The following is a 22,235-nucleotide window of genomic DNA, read 5'->3' on the forward strand; positions in this document are numbered from 1 at the left end:
TGGTACAAATAACAGCACACTGATTTTCTCATTTCCTCCTAGGCTTCTTGCATTGCTTCCCTTTACAGGGTCCCACTATGACTACATGGGTAAAGACCTTTTGCTCAGACCCACAATTGCAGAGACTCATGTACAATCATGATCTGGGTCTCAAAAGAGCAGAAAGCGTGCCTAACTTGGCCCCAGCAGCAGTCCCTACCACCTCCCTGCCCCATCTTGTGGGGGGCACCACATGAGGCAGGAGCCCCCACCCTCCTAGAGTAGGAAAGAGAGAACACCAGACTGACATCTACCTAAGCATCCTCTGGACCTAGCACCATGTTGCCAGCAGCCCACCTCCCCCCACCCCCGGATAACAGCCTTCTGCTGCTGCCAGTTAATATAGTTCATCCTGTAGCTCAAGGACGAGGCTGTTATAATTGGACATATACGAATTTTGTTTTTATCTTTGTTCATTTCCAGGAAAAAAAATAAAATAAAATTACATCCAAAAAGACTGCTTGTAAAGAAAGTCAAACAGTCGAAAGCTAGGAAATGCTAAATTTGCTGTTGCCTGCACAACCTTAATTCAGGCCCCTTATTTAACTACGTGATCACACACTATATTTCCCACAGGATCCCTGTTTTATGCAGTGCCCAGGCTGCATGTGCAAGAGGGGGGCAGAATTAAGGTTGCATGGGCAACTGTAAATATAGTATTTTCTTAACTTTTGAGTGCTTGACTTTGCAACCTAAGTAACATTCTTTTAAAGTGCCTTTTTGTATGTAATTTTCTATATTAAGGGCCGGTTCTTTTAAAAATGTTTTTATTGCCTTTGATTATCTCTGTGTGTGTGCAATTGTAGAAACTAATGATTTTTGTTTTATAAATGTAATGAAATAACTCCCTGATATTTTCCCTGCTTCTGTCCAAAAATCCCACCTGAGCCATAAACCACCTTGTAGGCAGTGATCGCCACCCTCACCCTTTTAATAGACGTTGTCTTTGGCAGAAGTAAGTCTGGAAGAGTTCTTTGGATGATACAAGCTGTTGTTTGTGATGGCCTCAGTCACTGCACTGTGCAGGTTTCTGTCCCACCTGTTGCGGAGAGCTGTTAGTAAAAATGCGATGAGAATGCAACTTGCAGTCTGTTTGCACTGGAAAGCTCAGCGGTGAAGGTATTCAAAGCAAGCTTTTGAGAGGGGGTGTTACCACATTAAAAGGCTGCTTCTACATTCGTCAGTTTTGTTCCTCGAACTCTCTGTATTACATGTACCACTGAAATGAACTACTGAGACTGTTACAAGGCAGGAGCTTCTTGACTGGGGTGGGGGTGGGGTTTCCTTAATGCCCCCAAAGACAGAACCGAGATGTCACAAAAAAAGAAAAAAAACTGAGCACCACGATTATCTTTCATAATGCATTTTAGTTTTGCCACTTTGTTAGTTGTGATGCTCTGTAGAGGAAGAAAGGGGAAAGTGGGGTGGACTTAATGGAACTGGGTGCACAGTGAAGTGGTTTTAGATTTAGTCAAATTTTGACCACTGGCATGGGCCTAGTGATATAATATAACCCTACAAGAAAAATGTAAGTTTCCATACAAAATGGAAACATTTAGCAAAGGCTTCTTCTCTCAGCCGGTCTGCATATTTACAGTTTCACTTTGAAGAGCGACTGTAAAAATAATATTGTCAGGCTCCATGTTTCTTGTGCCTCAGTGACTCCATATCAGATTCGCTCAGAGTACATTAACCCTGTGGACTGCCTGCTGCTCTGCTTAAATCAAATGATAGGGCTGCGTAAAGGGAGACACAGGCAGAGTGGTCCAACAGGGCAGGTTTGCACACCCTCTTAGTCCATGGAAGGGTGGGGCCTCTGCACCAGCCCCACATAACACTCTTGAAGGCAAGCCAGGAAAGGATCCATGATTACCTGAATTCTGCAGCCTTACTACTCTGTGCAAGTGGAGTGGAGGGCTGGAGTAGCGGTGGTGAGGGGTTTACACTGCTGTCCCCTTTCCTGGAGACAGTTTGAGAGAATGGATTTCACCCAGATGTGTACACATCCAAACGCTTCACCCCCATAAAGCTCAGTTACTTGGGCCTTATAGACACGTGAAGTGAATTTCACTCTTTTAATTTCAACCTTTTAATGCAGACTTGACCTAGACCTGAAAGTCAAACCTTGTTCTTTCTTGGGTCTTACATCGTTCTAAGTTCAAAGCTTCCACCACAGAAATGTAGTTATTAACTATTTGTCTTATGATGGGGTAGAAACCAGAATACAACCCAGCTCACTCTTGCCAGAGCTGCATTGGCTCTGCAGGGAAACCAGAACAAAAAATTAGAAAGCTAATTGGTAGATACAATTCTGGAGAAAAGAGAAACCGGGTGCAGTTCTCTTGGGTAATGTGGTGCCACTATTGCATAGCAACTTTTTTTCCCCGTAACTGTTTGTTGTTTGGTTACAGATAATTGCAGACTGTCTGACAATATCTGCAGCCGTTACAACTAGTCATAACTTGAAATCCTGTTGTGCCTATAAATCTGTCTGTGCACCTTGTAGTAATCACTTGAGCTGGGGAAAGGAGCTTGCCAAAAATCAAATTAGCATACAGTTACGAAACAATCACAAGTGCTTTGGTAGTAATGCTGACTAGCAATTATTCGGATAATTCATTTAATTCAACAAACGGCTTCTGCTAACTAACTGCATCCACATAACAAGGACAATATCAATTATTCCTTTAGGATTCAATCTTAAAACAGAGCAGGTGAATAGTCAGCCAGAAAAAAAGAAACAATAATATATATTTCACAAAGAGAGAGACACCTAAAGAGAACACAGTTAAATGCTGTACTACAGGTAAGGGACCACTGATCAAAGTGTATGTGAGCCATAATGCTAAAAAGGCCAAATTGTGGCTTGGGTATTGGGACTGCAGAAGGGAGTAAGTAAGTAAGAGGCCGTAAGGCATTCCTATTCACCAGCTACCCACATCATCATAGGTAGCAGGGTAGGTGGGGAAGGAGGCTCTGTAGAGATATTCCATTTCTTCCCCCCCCCCTCCACCTCCTGCCCTCTTCACAGGTAGGTGAGAGGAGGTGGGTAGAACCTTGGCTCTTCTTCCCCCACCCCAGCCTCCCCACACACATCCGTGTGCCTGGCACATCAGACATTAAACCCAGCACAGTTTATTCCTTCCTTGAAGCAATGGGGAAACTGGGAGGGAGATTGTGACACACTGAGTGTGAAAACATGCTCAGAGTAGATACAGTCACGATCTATCCCTGGGGTAACAGTTCCCACATGTTTGAATCTATATTGAAACTCCGTGATAAGGTTTCTCTATAACCTTTGGCATATGAGCCGCAACTAGGGGCAGAAATAGAGTTCATATATGCTAAGCAAGAAACTGCCGTCTGGGATTTGCTCAGGATCATTTCAAATGAAAGTGACTGGCTAATAATGTCTAAACTAGTATCAAGCAGGAAGAGGATTATCTAGTTCTCCATTTCCTCCCATTCTAAATAATTCATTGGCAGACACTTGACACAGGGAAATCACAGACGAGTATGTGACCTTAAATGAGCTGGATTCTGGTTGCCCCCCTGCTTTATCCCATAAAGAGAAAATTATGTTACTGTTTTGACACATTTCATGTAGTGTATACAGTTTTTGCTTATAAATTTGAATTGCTAACCTGTCTTGCTGTTGAATAGCTTCATATTGAAGAGAATAGTACTTCTTTTTAAACTTTAAAATGTTTTCTTCAAGCCTACTTTAGTATAAACCATGCCACTGAAATTTAATATTTAAAATATTTTTAGAAAAGTGTTTACTGGTAACTTGGAGGAGAGACTTTTACAAACAATGTTAATAATACAAAGTTTTCTGCACACATTGTTCATGCAAGTGTTTAAAGACAAGTAGAAAAACTAGAAACTAACTGTTCAAATATTGACTTCCCCTCTTAACATAAACCAGAACTTAAATGACATCACCACTTAGTAAAATCCCGGTGCTAAAATATAAATGAAAAAACTGATAAGAATCAGTTGTATTGCAGCTGAGCAAGCAATATGAGCCAAGTCTTGAAGCCCTTATTTAATTTTTTTTAAACCTTACTTGTGCAAAAGAAGTTTTGCACAAATAAAAATTGAGGAAGGACTTCAGACTTTGGCCCTCTATCTGCTGCACAGGTGGCAGTGTTTGAGCGATTTCCCACAGTTACCAGCAATTCCTCCCTTTAACCAAAAAGCCTAGCCATCAAACTATGCAAAACTGACAAGATACACAATAAATACTCCTAACACTGGATGTGCCACTGAAAAAGAGGTGGCAAGGCACTGAAGGATTTATGAGGGAGGAGAAAACTTGTGTGAATCTATCATTAAATCTTTAGGCTTTATAAGTGTTTGCAGAAAATCTTCCGTATTGTTCACAAATATGGCTTTTGTTGTGCTTTCATTCAAAAATGTTAACCATAACTCTCTTTTTTTTTTTTTTAAATAGGATTGGTGAAGCAGTGGGGAGTCAATACAATATGGTCAAAAATTATTCCTCTGACTCAGGAAAGCACTACAATATGTGGTTAAATATGTCCTCTATTCAGGAACATACACACTCACCTCTCCGGATACGCTTAAGTCCCATCACTTCAGTGGGATTTAAGCACATGTTTAAAGTTGCAAGCACCCTTCCTGAATAGGGATTATTTCCTACATCTGATTTAAAAACCCAGTTAGGGAAACCCCCTTCTTTACAAACTTTAATTTTTTCAAATATAGCATTATCAAAAATGTTGTCCTTTTTCTCTTGCTCTCTTCCCATTTTCTTTTTACTTCCAGAAAGTGGAGAAATGTCACAAAAACAAAGCAAAACAAAACATAGTCCCTCTTCCCCCCAACCCACAAAGACCCCAATCATGCAAATGTGCACGTGCATAACTTTCAGTGTGGAATACTCCCATTGCCTTCAAAATAAGACATCTTATTAAATTTGAACTGAGGCCAGCAAGGAGAGATACCAACTCTCCATTCATCAGAAGTTCCAGGAATGTTTCTACTTGTGATCACTTTGGCTTTGATCCTGCAAAGATGTCAGCATGGGCTTAAGTGTTTGCAGGATCAGGGCCATCATTATTTAAAAAAGAGTAGGCTAGAGGATTTCATAACAGAAATCAAACGTGTTTGGACAGCCCCTGTTGTTTATAATGCAATAATAGATTAAGTGCTTCCAGAATACAGATACAATCTCCACCTCTCTTCTCCTGTGTCACAAGCATTTCACCAAATTAAAAAAAGAAATTTTGAATTTATTAGGCATGAAAAGGAAAAAATTTTGTGGTTTAATTATAAAAAGAGTTTTGTCTTTTTGGGGAAAATGTATAATATTAAAAATATACTAGGCAAGCGTAGAGTCAACAAATTGTAAAATGTTAGGTATGAGGGTCAAATTTAAATATTAAAAACTATCTTTTTGTATTATATCCCTTCCCCCCCACACACACACATTTTCTCTGTAATTTGACTTCATTTGTAATTTGTCCTATCTGAGTTCTTTGGGCAGGGCCTGCCTATTTTGCATGTATGTTAAGCATCTATTGCATCTTTTGTGCACTATGAGTAAGGTTAAGATTTTCTCTCGGTTACTTTTAGTAAAAGTCAAGGACAGGTCATGGGCAATAAACAAAATTCACGGGAGCCCGTGACCTGTCTCTGACTTTTACTAAAAATAACCATGGAGGAGGGCTGGGGGAGGAATGACAGCTGGAGCCCCATGCAGAGGGACTGGCAGCCCTAGCCCCACTGCCACGGGGGGGGGGGGGGGGGGCGGGGCCCCGGCCAAAGCCACGGGGCGGGGGGGGGGGCGGCGCCGGCCCCAGGGGGGGGGGGGGGGGGGGGGGGGCCACAGTCCTGGCTAAAGCCACGGGGCGGGGACGGCGACAGCTGCAGCCACAGGGGGCGGGGGGAACATACAGCCCCGGCTCCAGCCGCTGCCATGGGTTAGGGGCACACAGTCCCAGCTCCGGGCCCGGCTAGGCTACAGCTGCTGACAGCTGAAGCCAAAAAGCGTCACAGAAGTCCAGTAAAGTCACAGAATCTGCGACTTTCATGACTAAATCTTACCCTTAACTATGAGTTGGATTTTCAAAGCTTACTAGGAGATTTGGACACAAATCCTATTGCAAGTGTCCTTCCCTCTTGTCCCTTCCTTTTATCTCTCTCTCTCTCTCCCTCCCCCATGTGTTTTGAACGAGTACAGCTAAACCATGTCACTCAAAAGGCAGAGAGAATTAAAGAAGTTAAAGAAAAATGGTCTTGTGCTTATGACACGTGAGAGAGAGTTGGTGCACCTGTGTTCCATTCTTCGCTCTGCCATTGACTCAGTGTGTGAACATGAGGCAGTCACTTCAGCTCCCAGTGCCTCCATTTCTGTATCTGTTCAGAGGGGATAAATCCCTACCTCACAGGAGTGTTGTGAGGCTTACATTCATTAACATTTGTGAAGCACCTTGGGATCCTCAGGTAGGAGGAACTATAGACCTGCAAAGCAGTATCTAACTCCAGTAGGGAACAAGTCATGTGTGTGCCATACCTGTGACAGTGCATTGCTGTAGCAGGGTCCAATAGCAAATAGTTGCCTATTGTTATGTATGTTGTACTGTGGGAATACAGAATATTTAGTATGCTAATGGTATCTTGTCGTCATCATACGTTTATGCTCATGTGCAACTTCCCACTTTGTAATGACACAACTGTTAGAACAGAAAAACAATCACACAGACTTAGTTCTTTTGTATAGAGCTCAATTCAGCCTTCATATACATGGGCACAACTCCCATTGCAGTCAATTTGGGTCATTCTTCTCAATGCCATGAAGTAACTTTAGATGGTAGCACAATTGTTTCCAAACCAGAAAGCTCAAGTTAAATCTTGGGCGGATTCAGTAGCACTCATGCCGATACAATGTGTGGAAGTAGAGCAAATGGTACGCTTGATGTATTCTGATTCTGATCTTGTGCACCCATAAATTATTCTTCAGTGTGGAACAAATCAGTATTAGGTATACATAATATTAATATATTCATGCCTGTATGCATGACTGCCACCACTTGTTTAAAGTGTTAGAACTGGGGAAAAAAGCAAGTTAAGGTGGAACAAAAAGTTACTTAAAGTGAAGTTAACCTTTCAAGTCAAATAACTCCTGAGCTTAAAGTCAAATGACAGGACAAATGACTTTTTTCCACTTACTAAGTGAGGAATGACTCTCAGAGGGTTTGTTTTCAGAGAATTTGCACCACCCAATTAACTGAATGGGCAGACTCAGCACAATGAGGGTGTAATGATGTCCGAGTCACAATTCTGACAGATGGCAAAATGGAAAGAATATGTATTGTTAGTGATGGACAATTCTGCATTGTGATGAGCTGCATGTTTGTTTGGTTACTTTCGTGCAGGGAAGCAGTTTCCCATCCGGGGGGGGAGGGACGGGAAATCACCTTTTCAAATGGGAAAAGTCTTCTTTCAGTTTCAAGCTGTGGACATGGATATTATTCTTTTGAAAAGAGAGGATGACTTTTAATTTCAATATTGCTGTGGTTGAATTTGTGCATGTTTTGTTCCCCAGAGTGCCCATTCGTTCAGTGTAAGGTGACTGGCGTTTTTTTTTTTTTTTTTGGTACATTTATGAGTAATTCAAACTGGAATTTGTTAGGAACTGAAAATTGATTGTCATCTCTTTATAGAAGTAATTCATACTGAGATTCCATTTGACTGAACTTAATGTTCTATAATGAACTGATAATATACTGCTAGAACTACTGCTTTATTCCCTTCCACCACAATTTCAAAAGATGTATATCAGGGCAAAACAGGTAAAGAATAGTGTTGGAGATCTTTATTAACATGATTTTTCATGCCCTTTCCCCATCAGTTGACAACTTAATCATTCAGCATCCATGAATTTCCTGCTGCTTCTATCTCTAAATATGCTCTTCTCTTTTTCCAGGACTGTCAAAAGACAGAACACTTTTTACGATGGGTGCTATTCCAATCTTCCAGGAGTATGTCATATTCCAATGGCTGAGCCATTTTGCACCAAAACCAGAGAGGTTAGTGGATTTCATAAGAAAAATCAAATATTTAAAAGTTGTTTGGACATCCCTTGTGGTTTATAATGCTATAGACTAACTAAGTGGTTCCGTAATCCAGATGCAGTCTCCGCCTCCCTAGTCCTGTGTCTCAGGCATTTGATCAAATTAAAAATAAAATTAGAATTTGCTAGGCATGAAAATGAAAGATTTTGTGTTTTAATGATGAAAAAGTCAGACCAAGTTCTGTCTTCCAGGGAAAAGAATGCCGATTGCTTAGTCATTAGTTTAAGAAAGTGTTTGGCAACCTGGATTTCCCCAGGGACTTTCATGGGGGTGAAAGGCTTGTAAGTTATTGAATACCAATCCATTGAAATGACATTGTGGGCAACTGAGGCAGGCACCGTCTTCGTACAGTGTATGTTCTGCACTAGCACAGTAGGGTCCTGGTCCATGCCTCGGGCTCCTACGTGCTACTGCAATACAAATAATTAAAAATAACAACATAACATTCACAGACGGTACCAATGTGGCACTTGTTTCCGTACACAATGTCTGAGCAGCTTTACCCATGTATAGCATGTGGCATAGCAGGATGAAGGCTTGTTGTATTAATCTGATGGAATATATGGGCCCAAAGAATTAAAAGTGTTAACATAACCCAGTCATTAAACAGTTTTAAACAAGGTTCAGCATTTGGTATACAGAGACCTTGGCCTGCTTAGTATGGCGCAAACACCATTAAACATCCTTTTTAACCTTTTATTCAAGATAAGAAGGAAAAACAGTTAAAGCATTTGAAATGTAAAGTAGCTGAAGAAGGCTTTCATTTTAACATTTCTTGTTTCCTTTTCCTTTAACTGGAGAGTATGTATAAGGAAAAGCCATCGTGTTTGACAGTCTCTTAGATGGTATTAAAGATGGCAATAATTGTCCTTTTTGAAGAAAAGAGAAGCTAGGAGATGGGCTGGAGTTGTTGTTGTTATTGATGATGTTGTTAAAGTCCAATCCAGGTTCCTAAGAAGACAAACCAAGACAAACACACAAAGGAGAGAGAGAAAACAGCCAAGATAGAAATGTAGCTTCTGTCTCTGGTGTTGACTTTCACGTGCAACCTCGCTGCTGGAAAAACAGTCCCAGCACATTGTCGTGTTAGCCACTCTGAGACCTGGCAAACTCATACCAGCATCAGGCTGTTTAGAGCATTTCTTTTATCTGCCTCTTTCTGTCACAGGCTTATAGCAATGTTGTAAAATATGCTGTCTTGGCTAGCTGAGCCGGACTTTTATTAGACAGAAGGAAAAAGAAAGGAGATAGGACAGAGAGAAATAAGGCAGGGAAGGAAAAAGGATGCATTTTGTGGGGGTCTCACATCCGAGATGATGTTCAGGATTCAGCCGGAACTGGTGGAGGTGGCGATGTCATCTGCCTCTCTCAGGCCGTCTGCTCAGGACATTTCTCAGGATTAGGATGAAGAAGGTCTGGGGTCCAGGAGACAGTGGGCGTGGCAGCCATGATGGTAAAGGTTGATCCAGGAGTCCATTTTTCTCTCCCAAAGTTTATTCCTTTAAGGATCCCAAAAGGGAGTGATAGGTGGAATTGCCCATCCCCCAGTATGTTGGATACTAGACCCAATTGGTGGACAAAATAACTTTTGATCGTCAGCTCCTCCTCTTTACCAAGCATGATCTTAACACAGTCCTTGAGTTACATCAGTAGGCCTTTTTTGTTTCGACTGATTCAGTCTTTCTCCCTTTTGTACCTTTTCCCATCAGCATTTGCTATTATAGGTTATTGTGATATATTATGAACTTTTACTTACTTTTAAAGTTGAGCTCACAGTCATGGTAAATTTGTAGGCCCAATTATTACAACGGGCTTATTTAATACTTTTAAGGATGGAGACTAGTCTATTCTTATACATTTTTAAATATTGCTGCTCTTATTGTATGCACCTTGGGATTTCTGTTTGGAGGAGGGTTGTGCTATTTTAACAAGTAATAGGAAATGCTGCTTTTCTTTTCAGTATTGTTGTTTTAGGGAAGAGCTTGTTTATGGTTAAAAGTGCCTTTTTTCAGTGGGGCCAGAACGTTCTTCCATCTGAGCAGAGGGAAAATGAAGAAAGAGATACATGTTAAGAGTCACTGAGGAATGAAATACACAGAGGGCACAGAATCACTTACAGAAGTTATGGTCAGATTAGTCTTCTAAAAATCCTTCAACCCACTTAGTCACCATGCTATCCGTTACCATTCCAAGGCAGACAATACAATAAAGTACTAAGCAGGTGACTCAGTGTGTGTCCAGAGCATTTAATATATTCACGTATCAGTGCTGAGCTGTTAGCTCTTATTACCATTTTGCGTCATTGTAGATAGTTATTGTTTCTGTATAATAAACAAAAATAGTATTTCTACGTGACTAAAGTTAGTCCTTTGCTTCTTAGAGCAGCAATAACAAAAGGGAGGTTCTACACACACACAGTCGTCACTGATGGAACCATATCACTGTTTCCAAAACAAAAAAATAGATAAATCATGAATTTAGGCCTCTTTGCAGTTAAATCGCTAGATTATAAAGTTAAAGATAGATCATTTTAGTGCAATCCAGATATTTTTCTTCAAGTTCTGATTTTATCATAATATGCTTGATCTATGTCCTGGAGCTTAGCATGTCATCAGAACCCCTCAAAAGGTGTATATTAGTATAATTCCCCTAACCCAATTGTAATAATTAAAACCAGACAAAAATCCAGAACTATAAATGTGTTGTGGCCGGATGGAACAACTGGGATATGTAATTCATAGATTTTTTTTTAACAACTAAATTTACCAAAAATATCAGAGAAAAAGAAACTTTCCAGAATTTTATGTACTGTAAATCCAGAAATTAAATTAAGAGAAGTTGCTCTGAAATACAGAATGAGAAAGGAATGATCCTTTTCTCAGTTATGATAAAAGGAAACTATTTTGGAATAAGTTAGGCTGTGACAGTTGATACTAGTTCAGAGATTGGAACTCACTGGAAACAATTTACAAATAGTAAAAGTGAACCGATAAAGCATTCCTGGTCAGGATTGCACAGACTAATGACTAACATCTAGTGTACGTCAAAACACAGTTTAGCCACTGGTGTGGGAATTAAGACAGAGATATAACCCTCATATCTCCAAATCAATAGATTTCTGTCCAAATTTGCACCATACTTTCCTCCCTCACATGCTTAAGCTTCGTCTTCACTAGACTTTTCTTAAAATTTCCCACCCTTGCTATCATCAGTTCAGCTCCAACTTTGGGAGCAATGGTGGTAATGGTAGTGTAAACTGGCCACCAGCATTTCCACTACCACCTTGTTTAGACTTGTTCTGACCAGAAGTCTCACTATAAGCAAGGCCTGCATATCAAACACACTTGCTTCCTGGCCTTCTCACCCAATGCTGGAAACAGAATCCCACTGGTGTAAACTGGATCAGCTGAGTTCAACTCCCACTGCAGCAATGCAGAGCAGGCATCCAGATATTTAGCCCCCTTTCCAACAATGGATGTTAAAACACAGTTGATCCTGTCCTCATCAGCAGAACTATTTGTTTTCAGCCCTGGGAAAGGAAGGGGGAGTGGGTTTCCTTGTTTGACACTTGTTGTCAAATTAGGCTCACATTCATAGTAAACCATGGCTCGCGAGCCACATGTGTCTCTTTTACAGCTAAAGTGCGGTTCGCGGAGTGTCCCCTCCTTTCCCCTCCCCCCGCACCCTACCTATTCTCCACCTACCAGACTGGGGGAGGGAGCTCAGGACTTCTGCCCTGTGGCAGGGTGGTGGGGCTAGGGAAGGGGGTCTCAGGGCTTCAGCCAGGCACCGCCCTGAAAGGATGAAGCCCCAAGCCCCGGCAGGTGCCACCTCGCGGGGCAAGTTGTGAGTGTCTTGCGGCTCTTGAACTTCCAAGAGATTATTGTATGCAGCTCCAAGAGTCAGTAAGTTTGGCCACTACTGGTATAAAGACAGCCTTATTGTGTGAAAGTTATTCAGATGAGAGACGAGTGTCATACTAGACAGAGATATTTGTTCTTTACTTACTTCTCTTGTATGAGGAAATAGCTGGCTTCACATGGGTGATTAATAATGTGCTATTTCTGTGATAATATTTTTGAAGGTTCTTATGGAGATTGCCAAGAAGCATGGGATCAAGTGCCACTCAAAGGGGACAATGATCACCATTGAGGGGCCACGTTTCAGTTCTCGGGCAGAAAGCTTAATGTTTCGTAACTGGGGGGCTGATGTTATCAACATGACCACAGTTCCCGAGGTGGTTCTTGCAAGAGAAGCTGGAATCTGCTATGCAAGTATTGCTATGGCAACAGATTATGATTGCTGGAAGGAGCATGAAGAAGCCGTGAGTGAAGCTTTTGCTTTGTTTGGTCTTGTTGTTTTAGATTATGGCAAACTATATGTTGTGCAAGTGCATAAAGTTATACAGTTCTTGATAGAAATCACAGTAGGCCCTTTTATACCAGACAAATTCTGCTCTTAATTACACCAGTTTATATCCTAATTCACTCCATTGAAGTCATTGGAGTTATTCTGAAATAACTTACGTGTTAGTGAGAGCAGGACTGAGCCCAATATCCCTGCTTTTTCCTTTCATAAAGTTCTCTTATCACGAATAAAACAGTTCACCTCTTATTGTGTGAATCAGGGTATGTGTATAAAGCCAGTTGTGACATCATTTTCCTGTAACTGACCTTGTCCTTAGTCTCTTGAGCTCTCCACAAAAAAACACATCCTTTTTAGTTCTTATACCTCTTTTCTCATGTCATATATTCAAGAACAACCACTAAGCTGCAGAATGCTTACGGTGCTTGCCAGTTAAACCTTAGTCATCACCGAAAATGGGAGCAGCAACTGTAGGACTTGCAGAAATGGAGACAGTTGTATATATTAGTTAATACATGGCCAAAGCAACTCCGTAAAATAGCTGGTTCTATATTTTTTATGTTGATATTAAATATTTCCTAGCTTTCTGGCCAAAACCAAAATGCCCCCCAAAAGCAAGTGTATCTAAAAAATAATTTATACAGAAAATTAGATAATTCCAAACTGGAAATGTGGCTTTTTTTTTTTTTTTTTTTTTTTTTTTTTTTTTTTTTAACAGCAAGTGTCATTAAACATTGGAATCTCTTGTCAAGAGATATGGTAGATTCTCCATCACTTGCCTTTAATTTGAAATTCAATGTCTTTTAAAAGAGACCATCCTGTTCAACCAATAGTTATTGGACTGGATACAAAAATACTTCTGTGGCCTGTGTTGTGCAGGAAATCAGACTAGATGACCACAGTGGTCCCTTCTGGCCTTGAAACATCTGTCTTGGATGATTTAGAAACAACAAATCCTGCATCTTGGCAGGGGGTTAGACTAGATGACCCTTGTAGTCCCTTCTACCCCAATGATTCTAAATCTATGAAAGAAAATCAACATTTAGGGCCAGATCTTCTATTGGATGTGTGTGCACAGTTGCCACTTAAGTCACAGGGAGGGCATCCATAGCAGAATTTTGCTCTTACTACATTTATGAAGGTGCTGATCAAAGCTCAATAGTTAAGTTTTTGTTTGTGCGGGGGGGAAGGGGTGGAGGCGTTTTACTGCATTTGAAGTTGGGATTCGATATCTTTGCTATATATGAGGAATACAGTGTAGCATTAACAAAATTACAACACAGGTAACGTATCTAAAAAGCCTTATTGCTGTCCTGTAGTGATGCCCTGAGATAACCATACAATTATGATAAATGCAAAATGGTGCATGTGGTCCCAGATTAAATGCAACTGATTTTTAAAGATGGATTTGGGTTCTTTTTTCCATGGAGGATTCCATTATTAGACAGAAGGTTGTTTTGGTTCCATAACTGTATATTTCCATACCTTTTAATATATTTGGATTTCTTTCAAGTTTAACCTTAACTCTGAATTTTCTGGGTTTGCAGTGCTTGTGTTTGGGATATTTACCACACCCCTGTAGTGTATTTTATGCTAAATTACTTATATGCATTCTCAACCTTATCTCCATCTTAACATGGTTTTGAGCTGGAAAGAACAAATCTGTTGCAAAATTGAAACAGTTTTCTGCAATATTGATCTGTCTGTGCACAGATGTTTTCACAAAGATGCAGGCAAACAGCAGCGAGGATATGGGTCCCTGAGACCTTCACTTGCTTTCTGCATTGATAGTCCCATAAAATTGTATTGGATATTGTAGATTCTTCAGTTGCATTTTTGAAGACTGAAAATATTTATGTACCTACAGTGTGCATTATTATACAATAAGATTTCAGCCAGTGATGGCCCACTAAAATCTAACTGATACCCTCACAAAGAACGCTGAAACTTTTACTGAGGCTATGAAAATCACCACACTGCAGCTGCTGCCATCCTGAGAATAGCACTGAAATTTTTCCTACAGTTAAAACTTAATAGCCGCTCTCTCAGGTTGTCTTTGTATAGAGTCATTTTTTACATTTTCAAACATTCTGTGGCAAGAGGTCTCACTCTATTCAGATGTGTCAGCTCAGTAGTATTATAGTTATGAAGCATAAGATGACTAGAGTAAACATATGTCACCATTTCCACACCAATGCCCCAGTCCTTCAATCCTTACTCTGGTGAAAAGTTTCATTGGGGTATCTTGAGTATGGACTTCGTAGAATCACTCCCCCATTGTACAGTATAACAAAAAAATAAACTATTGATTCTTTAAAAAGATCTCCTCTGTGGCATGTTGTCATCTCAATTTAAAATGCATAGAGGATTTTTTGTTCTTATTCATGTGTTCTGAGCTAAAACAGTTGTATGGGGGATGTAGGGTGTTGCTTAATTAGGAATTGAGTTTTGCGGAACATTATCTGTTTTACACACAAGTGTGAGAAAATCATTAATTTTTTATTGTATTTCTAGGTTTCAGTGGATAAGGTTTTAAAGACTCTGAAAGAAAATGCGAACAAGGCAACGAGCATACTTCTTACTGCTATACCTCAAATAGGTTCCATGGACTGGACAGAAACTCTGCATAACATGAAAGTAAGCACAATATCTGAACAGGTTTTTTGGGGGGTGGGGGAGAGAGGGGAAGGAAAGAAGTACGTGCTGTGTAAGTGAATGGCCCATGATACTGCTATTCAAAACACTGTTTAAAAAAATTTGCGATTCAACAAAGTCGCAATATGGGGGAGAAAGGTTCATTACAGAGTTTGACAAGCTTTATTGCAAACAGCTCGCCTCAGTTTTACAACAAGTATTTCAAAAAGTAGAGGGACATCTGCAGTACATGTATGAAAGCTGTGGTGCTCCTATAGCAAGGAAAAGTACAAATCTGCATGAGTCTCCACGTTACAGACCTACCTGTCTATTCAGTGGAGAGCTCAAAATAATAGTGAGCCAAATGGGAAGGATTAAACCTAATTGCACTTATGAGTTTGCAAAAGGAAAGTTGTTCATTCGGTAACATGAGGATAACAGTGTAGATGTTCAGAATTCTATTCACCCTGGCACTGTGACAGTAGATGCACAAAGCGGGATTGCTAGGGTGAAAAGGAAATATCTTTTCGAAGTGTTATGGAGAGAGAATTTCAGACAAACATACAGGGTTGGCTTATGCAAATTCCGCATCTGTTTCATCCAGTCACTTTATTCCTTTGCCTAGGAGAGAGAATCTTTGTCTTGGATGTTAAGATGTTGATCTCTTTCCCTACTCCTCCCCATGCCTTCCTTATGCACAAGCACTTCCCGACTCCTCTTGACTCCCTTACTCTCTGGTGTCAGAGTAGCTGAGGGGGACAGAGGGCTGAGTGGGGCTGTGAAGGCAGGCAGCAGAGGCAAGCCAGATATGTGTGGCGGTCTGAAGGAATGAAGGGTGTGTATTGGGGAAGGAGGCTGTGTTAGGGAGAGTGGTGCTGTGTAAGGGAGGGAGGCCTGGGGACAGTAAACGAGACCAGTCCCTGAGTGCTGATCTGTCTGCACTTTAAGGGCTTCCCCTGTGCTCCTCCCTTAGCACTTGAAATTTGAAGTTCCAATAAAAATATTATTTTAAAAATCTGTGTTTTCATATGGTCCAGTTAGTGAAGACTCACATCTCCTCATGTTTTGGACCTATTCAAAGCCACTCTGTCTCAGGCAAAACTCAGGCATGAATCCTTAAACGAGTTTAAGCTTTGAATTGACCGTAGGGTAGGTTCGCATGGCTACAATCCAACACCATGGGATGGGTCCCTGGCTCACCTCTTCCCTGCTCCAGCCTTGATAAGCCCCAATATCGTTTTATCTTTTTCTGTCATCTGGGAGGGGAGTTTAGTTTCCTGTAATGCTGCCCCTCCTCCCAACACCTCTGTGGGCGGCCAGCAGGATCGCTTCACCCTCCTGCAGTCTTTGGGACGTTGTGAAGCAGGTAGAGGAGGGGGTAGTCAGCAAAGTCAAGCTTCTTCCCCCATCCCAATCCACAGAAATCATCCTCAGGGAAACGGACTCCATCTCCTTTTTTTTTTTTCTTGTAGGCTTTTTGGGTTTGTTTTGTTTTAATTAAAAATGATCCAGTGACCTGTTTGACCCACAGATGTTTTCAAGTTCACAGTCACGTCTTTCCGTGTCACGTGACCACCTTGGGTATGTCTACATTGCAATTAAACATCCATGGCTGGCCTATGTCAGCTAGCTCGGGCTAAGGCACCGTTTAATTGCGGTGTAGATGTCTGGGGTCCCAGAACCAGGGAGTCTATTCCCCTAAAGATGATTCTTGTGGATTGGGATGGGGAGAAGGTTGGTTTTGGTGGCTGCCCCGTTATCCCGCGTCCTGCAAGCCTGACTCAGCTGACATGGGCCAGCCATGGTGTCTCATGGCAGTGTAAATGTACCCTTTGTGTACTTCAGTGTCAGATGTGGGGTTGTCCTGTCAGTTCGTACATCAGGGTGGGGCAGTGCTGCCGGCTGGAGAGAGCTGAGGTTCCCTGTGCCCTGAGCAATGAAGCTCCAGTCCTTCCCATGTTGATTGTGGTCAGGTCTGAGTGTTTAAGTAGTGGAGAAAAGGATACTGGGAGTAGCTTTCGGAATTTGGGATGAGGGGCTTGGAAGCTACTAATGGGGCTGGGATCAGGAATAGGGAATTACCTGATGTGAATAATTGAGGAATTGCTGGGTTGGAGTCCTGGAAGGAAGTTAGGAGGATTAGAAGTTGTGCCAGGCCAGGGACACTTTGGGAAAGTGGTAGGAAAGTCTGCAGGTTGAGGAGGATGAGGATTTTTGAGGCACTGAATAGTGGTAAATGACATTTGGGATTGGGCCTTATTGTTTGTAGGTAGGGAGAGAAGCAATTATGGGATGGAGTAGGGACAGAGATACACTGGGTATGTTATAATTGAACCATACATTTAAAAAAATCCCCTCTCCCACGTTGGAGCTAGGCAAAGCTTTCTTCCATGTAAATTCTTGTTTGCCCCCCTTTAAACGTCAGCAGTTTATTTTGTGATTACATTCGTTTTTCTGACCCTGTCCTCTCTTCCTGCTTGAACTAAAAACAAAGTGGCAGCACGTGCCAGATCCCAGCTGGTATTCTGGGGCCCTGCTACACAGGTGAAAGAACAACCACCCCTTCCATGCTTCAGCAGCTGGGTGCTTATGGACTGCTGTAAAAAGCCTGCTTCTGTAAACAGCAATTCTGAGAAGCATGAGATTGAGTTCAGAGCCTTTGCCGTCAACCCCTACTGGTAACACCACCTCCCCTCGCTCTCTCTCCTTCCCTCTGCTCATAATTGTGGGTGGGGAAACTTACTCAGGGAGACATTTACCTCTTTCTCCTTCTCCTGCCCCCACATCTTGCAGCTGAAGTTTGCATGGGCCAGCCTCCTCTATTAGAAGTTTTTGCAATGTTTAACAGAGATGTTGAGTGAAATGTTCTTACTCCTGTGACAAGATTTCAGCATAGCATCTTTCACCCTGCCTGTCATCTCTTGCCTGTTCTCCTGTCTTTTGCTCTCAGATATATCTCTGAGCACCCTCCCAGGTCCTCTCCTCAGTGAGAAAGAAAGTGAACCTTAGGTTGGAGGTCAAAGATATAAAAATAAGCTTTAACAGTTTCATGTGGGTGTTTTGTTGTTTGTTTTAACTGTCAGCTCATCTACAGAGAGACATGGTGGGTGAGGAAATATTGGACCAACTTCTGTTGATGAGAGAGAGAAGCTTTTGAAGCGAACACAGAGCTCTTCTTCAGCCTGAAAGCTTCTCTCTCTCACCCACAGGAATTGGTCCAGTGAAAGATATTACCTCACCCACCTTGTTTCTCTAATATCCTGGGACCAACATGGCTACAATAACATTGCATACAGCTCATCTACAGGCCAATTTTATATATTATCAAAGTTGTATGGAGTCAAACTAGGAGTCACCCCTGCTTCAGACTTAGTGTATTTAATAGCCTTCATAAATTATCATTAATAATAATTTCCTCTCTGAAGGCATAGCAGTTGTACTAATGCTTCTCCTTTAAGGAACAGATGGGATAGAATGCCTGTAGGCTTCCAGTACAGGACATGATGATATCATTGTGTTTGTGCCACCAGCCAGGAAATACCAAAAATGTTAACTAACTTGTAAGCCCAAACACAGAATCAATTGCATAAATGATGGGAGACTCTTGATTTGAAAACAGATCTTGTGTTTGTGATGCTTCAATAACAAAGCTAAGTAAACTATGTAGAGCCCTACATAGTTATATTTAGCAAGTGAAAGCTCAACTGATTCTCATGAATAGCCCTTTGACTGATACATGTTTAGACTTGCTCCTTATTTAGCATATCCATGAGGTAGTCTGAGTTTGTTACTATGATATTCTATCTTTTGTTAGTCATTTGATTAGGGAAAACATTGGACAGAGAAAAACTCAGTCTCTTTGATGACCAGAGTTTCAACTCATGGGCTAGGTGACAATCAATGATGGTGTCATTTGGACTCAACACAAAAGCACAATACAGTTTAACACAATGTGACACAACCAGCAGTCTTGGCTTGAGAGAGGCTCAATACTAGGATAGAAAGGAAATTTCATGTTAAGACTGATCTGTCTTCTAGAGCACATGTAGGGAAGTCTGTTCACACAAAGGCCTTGATTCTGCAGTGAGTGCCAAACAGACAAACTCCAGTCACCATGCAGAGCTCCACTGAGTTTTGGGTACATTTAAAAAAAAAAAAACACACACACACACACACACACACACACTTGCCTAGATGTTTTAACTAATTCATTTCAAAGGCCTATTGTATACAGGGCAAATTGTATTTTAACATGTTAGCTGATCAAGGTGGATAGTAGGTGAGAGTTTAGGGATCTCCTTAACCAGTTTACACATGCTAAAATATAGCTTGCCCCTGTCTACAGTAGGGCTTTAAAATGTGTTTCCTAGCTAACTTTTTTTTTTCTCTGTGTTTAGTTGTACCCTAAGTATGTTACTTAGGGTATGCCTCATTTGTAACTCGGCATAAGAGAGTCAATGGTGGGGAGGCAAAGCCTGCCCGGTTAGAAACAATAGCTTCAAAAATATCCCTGCTTCTTTTGAGGCCCCGAGCCAACAAAAGTTTATGTACATGAGTAACTGTATTCATGGGAATAGTCTCAATGAAGTCTATGTGATTAAAAGTACTCGTGTGAAATGGGATTCCCTACAGGTTTTACTGCAGGATCACGGAGTTGGTCCAAAAGGGCCGAGCTTCTCCCATTAAACTCAGTGGAAATTTTGAGTGCTCAACACCTCTCAGGCTACGTCTTCACTACCCGCCGATCTGGCGGGTAGCAATCGGTCTATCGGGGATCGACTTACCGCGTCTAGTGAAGACACGATAAAATCGATCCCTGATGGCTCTACCGTCGACTCTGGAAATCCACCGCGGCAAGAGGCGGTAGCGGAGTCGACGGCGGCGCGGCAGCGGTCGACTTGCCGCCGTCCTCACAGCCAGGTAAGTCGACCTAAAATACGCCACTTCAGCTACGCTATTCACGTAGCTGAAGTTGCGTATCTTAGGTCGACCCCCCGCTGTAGTGTAGACCTAGCCTCAGACTCTGATGCTCAGCTTGGCCCAGGCCAGTCCCTAAGTTTCATGAGCATTGTATTCACTGCATTCTAGCTTAAGGAAAACAATTGTTTCTCATTACTTTCAATTTTCTGATGCTCGGGGTTTTTTACATAAGTTAAAGGAACATGCAAAACTCATTTTCTTTTTTAGCATTTTTGTTATTTTCAGAATTTTAGGATTAAGTTTACTTTTAGATTTCTATAAATCCAATGGGTGTGACCAATATGCTACTTTTCAAACAGTTAAAGTACCCAAATATGGGACTTTTCGTAACTTTAATTTTTAAAGCTAAGTATTCATTTTAATCTAGTACTTTGTGGAGTTGATTTGTAACAACAAGAGAATTCATACCCATTTCTAATCTGCATGCAATCAACATGGTTTGCTGTTGAGAATGCTTTAAAATTTAAAGTTATTTGTGTGTGTATATTGGGATAGGGTGTATTCAACTGTTTTGATTTTGTATTTCAGTGTACTGTGCAGTGCTCAGTCATGTTACCAAAACATTAAAAGCATGGATGGGCTCTGAAGTTTGAATGCTCAGAAGAAAGGAGAGGATCAGTCTTGAACATCTAACAGTTACAATATTTTGGGAATTTGATGTTTAGCATGAAAGAATACAGTAAATGTTGCACTGGTCTATTTCTTGTCTGCTAGTAAAGTATCATGGTAAAGACTGTTGAAGAACTTACCAATAGCCTTGGAATGTATTGATTGTATGAACTGGTAGGGCAATGGGATAAGCATTCCATAACAAATTATCATATTTAAGATCCTAGTACTTCTGTTCTTGTTTACAAACTTCAGATGAGAAAGAGTGCTTTGTTCATCCTTTGCTCAATAATAGCTCATGGCCTGGAAGAAGGTAAGAGATGAGGAGGGGTTAGATTGTGTACTCTCATTGATCAGTTTAAAAAGATAAAGACTTCAGAAAGTTAAAACGACAGAGCTATTAGTTGCTTTGCTATCTCCTTTTTCTGAGAGCAAACTATCTTTTATCACAAAAATATAACTGAAGGACTATAGGTTACTTAAGAAAATACACTGCAGTATTTTTATATTTTTTTTATATATATTTTACCTGTATTGATTTTCACTGTTCTCTTAGGGAAAAAATTGCTTGCTGTAGGGTTTGTAACGTGGACATCTTAAGCCCAGATTTTAAAAGCATGTCCACTTTTGCTGCCATACTGTTTCACCATAAGAAATTGTGCCAGCTGTTTTGCAGCAGCAATAATTTTGAGTACAAATGTCACCATTTTAAATGTTTACTTGAGTGCATGAGCAAGTCAGGAGACCAACATCTAGATCTGTGTCTGCAATTGATTGCAGGCACAGATCTTTACAGGTACATAAATATTCCTGCAAAATGGAGTCTGGATTTCAATCTCTTAAAAAAATTAGACTCATGAAACTTTATGAAATTATGTGTCTCAATGTTAGCTTGGGCTGCTTGAGTGTGGGAAGGAATAATGTGCATCACGGATCTGATCCAGAGCCCACTGCAGTCACTGGAAAGACTTCCATTGTCTTCATTGGAGTTGGCTCGGGCCCTAATTAACTAAAACTGAAGTGACAAATTTAGCACACCATTTTGGCCTGATGCCACTGTCTGTTCTGTGCACCAGGGGTAGCATTTTCTGTTACATTTGTCTACAGAATTCTTTTTCTTTAGTTTTATTCTGATTTACAACTGTTAGTAATGAATGTATCTGCTGTTGATTGTATCCAATGAATATATTCATGCACCTCTACATCTTCTACTGCATACACAGAATGAATACAATTTGCCTTCAAGAAAGTAATCTGCTGCTGATTGTCTAATAAATAAACCAAATGTAACCTCCTGCTTCTATAAATTGTGTGGGAATGGCTTTGTTTTATTTCTGGACATTATTCAGATACCTGAGTTTAGCTGTTTGGATGGCAAAAATACTGGATAAGCATGTAATTAGTCTATACAGTAATTCACTAACGCTGTATTAATAAGAGTTGAAAATCTGAAAGTATTGTACTACTTTTGTGTACATCTAAGCAAACCCTTGCATGGTTAAGGAG

At 40.9% G+C, this 22,235-nt stretch overlaps 1 protein-coding gene across 1 annotated transcript in view; it reads left to right on the forward strand.

Annotated features, from left to right (window-relative positions):
• Positions 1-21,069, forward strand: part of LOC113405297 (S-methyl-5'-thioadenosine phosphorylase) — a 66,031-nt gene extending 44,962 nt beyond the window's left edge. The window contains exons 5-8 of the mRNA XM_026646358.1: positions 7,994-8,096; positions 12,226-12,465; positions 15,021-15,143; positions 20,649-21,069. Coding sequence (XP_026502143.1) covers positions 7,994-8,096; positions 12,226-12,465; positions 15,021-15,143; positions 20,649-20,687 — 505 coding nt within the window. The 3' untranslated portion in view covers positions 20,688-21,069. The remainder of the gene's footprint in view (positions 1-7,993; positions 8,097-12,225; positions 12,466-15,020; positions 15,144-20,648) is intronic.
• The last annotated feature ends 1,166 nt before the right edge of the window (positions 21,070-22,235 follow it).

This window comes from Terrapene carolina, unplaced genomic scaffold (genome assembly GCF_002925995.2).
Source record: "Terrapene carolina triunguis isolate 2854851 unplaced genomic scaffold, T_m_triunguis-2.0 Scaffold35022, whole genome shotgun sequence".
Classification (NCBI taxonomy): domain Eukaryota; kingdom Metazoa; phylum Chordata; order Testudines; family Emydidae; genus Terrapene; species Terrapene triunguis.